The 3880-nt window shown below is 52.6% G+C and overlaps 1 protein-coding gene across 1 annotated transcript; it reads left to right on the plus strand.

The window, feature by feature from the left end:
• Nucleotides 1–1294: 1294 nt before the first annotated feature.
• PG986_000329 (FAD binding domain-containing protein) lies at nucleotides 1295–3136 on the plus strand (the record flags this gene model as incomplete). Its single annotated transcript, XM_066836551.1, has 1 exon — nucleotides 1295–3136. One exon carries the CDS (start codon nucleotides 1295–1297, stop codon nucleotides 3134–3136), a length of 1842 nt encoding a protein of 613 aa, XP_066705444.1.
• Between the last annotated feature and the right edge of the window lie 744 nt (nucleotides 3137–3880).

A 3880-nucleotide genomic window follows, 5' to 3' on the forward strand; every position in this document is an offset into this window, starting at 1 on the left:
CAAATGGATTCTTTGGCAATGTCGGCATCCGGCTGCGCTCGCTTTGCACACTATCGAGGGGGCCCATCAACCCGTTCAACACACAGTCTGCCGGCCCAATGAGCCGAGGACCCCAGCCGAGGAGTACCAGACGCAATGGTGTGATATGGCTGTTGGCTGTGACGTTATTGGCGACCCCCAATCCGTCGGAATGGAGTTAATCGGTTCGGTTCGAGAAGTGTTAAAACGTATGTAATGCAGTATAATGATGCATGTCGCAATCAGACATAATATCGACTCTTGTAAATGGAAGACATGCGTTTGCTTGGGGCAATGCTGGAACTAGAATGCTTGACTAGGTGCAAGCACCGACGGGTCCTGCAAGGTATGTACAGGACAGGTCAGCAACGCGAGACGCCTGTATTCTTTGAGGCCGGAAGCTGTCCATTCGCGAACAGTTGCTTCGTAGCATTGGATTGGGCACGTTTCGTCGTGAATCAGCCTCTCCAGGGCGAGGGTCATGCTTGCTCGCAACTGCACTGTGCAAAGGTAGGTATCGTCATGCATACTTTTTGGTGGCACTGGACATAGCAGATCTGATAACGTTCTCCAGGTTTAGGTGATGATCCGATGTACCCAGTAAGAAAAAGTATAGGAGTAATAGTGGAGGCTAGTGGGGTTGGAAATTTCCAGGCCTGTTCAGCGAGCCCCGGTCCAGTCCCCGGTCTGTCATCATTGTTCAGCAAAGCCCACCATTATTATCTGATCGGTTCCGCCATTTCGCGTGCTCACTCCTCCGTCTCTCGCCTCACAATTCAACAACACAAATCAAATCGTCCACCCGTTTCGATATTGAAATTCCCCTCTCTCGTCGCTCGAGTCAGGCGAACTGTAACTTGAACCGCCCAATGGTCATTGCCAACCGACACCTACCTCTCCCCATAAGCCGAGGCGGCCCTCATTACAAAGAAACCAACCACTGAAACTACCAACCCAACCCATTGTTCGCATAGAGCTAACTGCAGCCGAGAGCGGTCGGTTTGGTTGGTTCTTGCCCGTGGGGGTAATTCTTCAATTTTTATACTCCAACTTCCCACCTACCTGCATTCAAATCTCTTCCTTGAATACATTCTGGTGGGAAGAGGACAAGCACAAGATTAAAAGTCTTCGGCCACTCGGCGATCTTGAACTTTGAACTCACTTCGCTGAAGTTAAGCAATTGCTTTCCGTTTCACCGCGACTCATCGAATTTGTTCAGTCAATTATCCGAGTTCCTATTCAGCACCGAACCTCGAAATCGCATACCTAAGAAGAAATGGCAGCCCCTGCGGACCAGTTGCTGGTTAGCAACGCACAAGAGAGCATTCCATGCGAGCCTCGTGTGCCGTCCATTGCCCCCTCACTTACATACTCAGAAGATTCCGCATCCGAGGATCAAGAGGAGCCTGTGCCGCAACCAGAACCCCCGCGTCGGCGGCGGGCTTCTACGAGGCTCATTGCCCAGAGCGCAGCGGACATCCAGCGCATCACCGGCGAGACGACTACTGAACTGATCAGCCGATGCTGCGGTGGCGGCTGCTGCATGAAGTTGAACAAGAAAAAGGTTGATGGTGTTGAGTACGAAGACATCACACTCCCAGACAACGATGCCTTTCGGTCCCTGTGCCTGAAGATCGGCGATATACCAAAAATCTTGTCCAATGTTGCCGACTTACCAGAGCAGACGGCATTCTTGCAACCGATGCGACGAACTTCTACCACCCCTTCTCCTACCGATTCGGCCATCTCGCTAGGAAGTGAAGCCAGCAGTGTTGCACGCCAAGTTACTCAGAAGTTGAGCCTCGAGGAACTTGACACATCTATTCAACCTCCGTCTTTTGTTCAACCTCACCCGCCCTACCACGTCTTCCCCGCCAAGATTCACAACACTCGAGAGCTGACGAGGCCTGGTGCTGAGAAGCGGACATATCACTTCGACCTTGATATAACCGACTACCCTGACGAGGGTGGTCTGGAGTTCAAGGTCGGAGGTGCGATTGGCGTCTCTGCCCCTAACGATACCGAGATGGTAGAGGAGGTCCTCGACGTTCTGTCCATCCCCCGCTTCCTGCGAGACCGCCCGGTCCTGCTGAAGACTACCAAGGGACGATGGCCTACCGTTTGGGGTGACGATCAGGCTCGTGAGCTGGTCACTACTCGCCGCGACCTGCTTACTTGGTGCTCCGATATCCAGTCGTACGCACCTACCAAATCTTTGCTGCGGGTATTGGCCGAGTATGCAGACGAGCCTAACGAGAAGAAGGTGCTGATGTTCCTTTGCTCTGGTGAAGGCCAGGGCGCCTTCTGTGACCTTCGCACTGGGCCTCATATCTCCGTGTCTCAAATTCTCCATGCATTCCCGTCGGCCAAGCCCCCACTGGATTTGTTGCTGTCGGTGCTCCAACCTTTGATGCCACGCTTTTACTCGCTATCCAACGATCCCCACGAGAACTTCGAGATTCGTGACGGCAAACAACACCGCCTCATCGAGATTGCAGTCACGATCCACGAAACGGCCGACTGGAAGAAGGGCTGCCGCACCGGTGTGGGCTCAGGGTTTTTTGAGCGCCAGTCGCGGAAGTTTACTGAACTGCAGCGCAATGGCGAAGCTGCGCCGCAGCTCCATATTCCCATGTTCAAGGGGCTCATGGCGAATCCCCTAGCCAAGCAGTTCATTTCAGATGGCCCGATGCTCCTTATCGGAGCCGGTGTCGGCATCGCTCCTTTCCGTGGCTTTGTGCAGCGGCGACTGAAGAATGCCAGCTGTGCAAACAAGGTATGGGTTCTTCAAGGTATCCGCGATTCTCTGGTCGATGAGATCTACGGCGGTGAATGGGGCGTCCATGAGAGCGACGTGAAGCGCATCGTAGAGAGCCGTAGTGGCGAAGGGCGATACGTCCAGGAGGAGGTCCTTAATCAGGCCGACCTCGTCTGGTATGTTATCAACTCAGTCGACGGGCGCTGCTTTGTCTGCGGAAGCTCCAAAGGTATGGGCGAGGGAGTTGAGGATGCTCTGGTCCAGGTCGCCATGCAGAAAGGCAACCTGGAGAAGGAAGAGGCTCAGCGCTTCTGGGACTTGAAGAAGGAGGCCGGTCAGTACATTGCCGAGACGTGGTAATCGCAATGACGCGCCTCTAGGGACGGATGATCTTCATGGTTTAGTAGTAGACATGCAGCGTTTGCGCAAGCTGGGAGGGCATTTTTGGGATTTCGAGGCGCTTGGTTCGGGGTGCATATTGCGGCATTGCATTGAGTGGGTTATAAAAGACGCAACACCTTGCTCTTGGGCTGGCGAATTGACTACACCATTTGTATATAATAGACATTGTGTATATAGCAATTCATAACATTAAAGAAAGTCGATACCTATAAAAATTCAGTCATGGATGAATGGTGAATGGATCAGATGTGGTCTGTCTGTCTGTTAAGTATGTTAGGTACTTAGAGTATTTGGAATCGGCGGTTGGGTCAGGGCTCTGTTGAAACTCGGGCACTTCTACTCTCCGACTTGGCCTCGGATCCGACCTTTTGTGTGTCAGCCTGACAGGTTTGATTCGATTTTTAGGCTACCGCCCTTGATTACCACAAGGCATGCGTCTCGGGCTCGGAACGGGGATAAGATATGGGTTGCGGGCAGTTTTTCATGTAGGGCGGGTTATCTTGGCCGATCACAGCCAGATGACTTGCAGGTTACACGATCCACCCCAACCTCGAAATCGCCTCTATATTGCCCGTAACCGTAAGGGAGCTCTTAGATCTGGATAGTTATGCGACCCTGACCTCGGTCCATATAGCTCAAGTATATGGATGGTACGCTGTGGTAAAGAACCAGACAGCTACAACTGCGCCCCGTATTACTAAG

The sequence above is a fragment of the Apiospora aurea genome, assembly GCF_038362705.1.
Source record: "Apiospora aurea strain CBS 24483 chromosome Unknown utg000001l_segment0_segment0, whole genome shotgun sequence".
NCBI classification, from domain to species: Eukaryota; Fungi; Ascomycota; class Sordariomycetes; order Amphisphaeriales; family Apiosporaceae; genus Apiospora; species Apiospora aurea.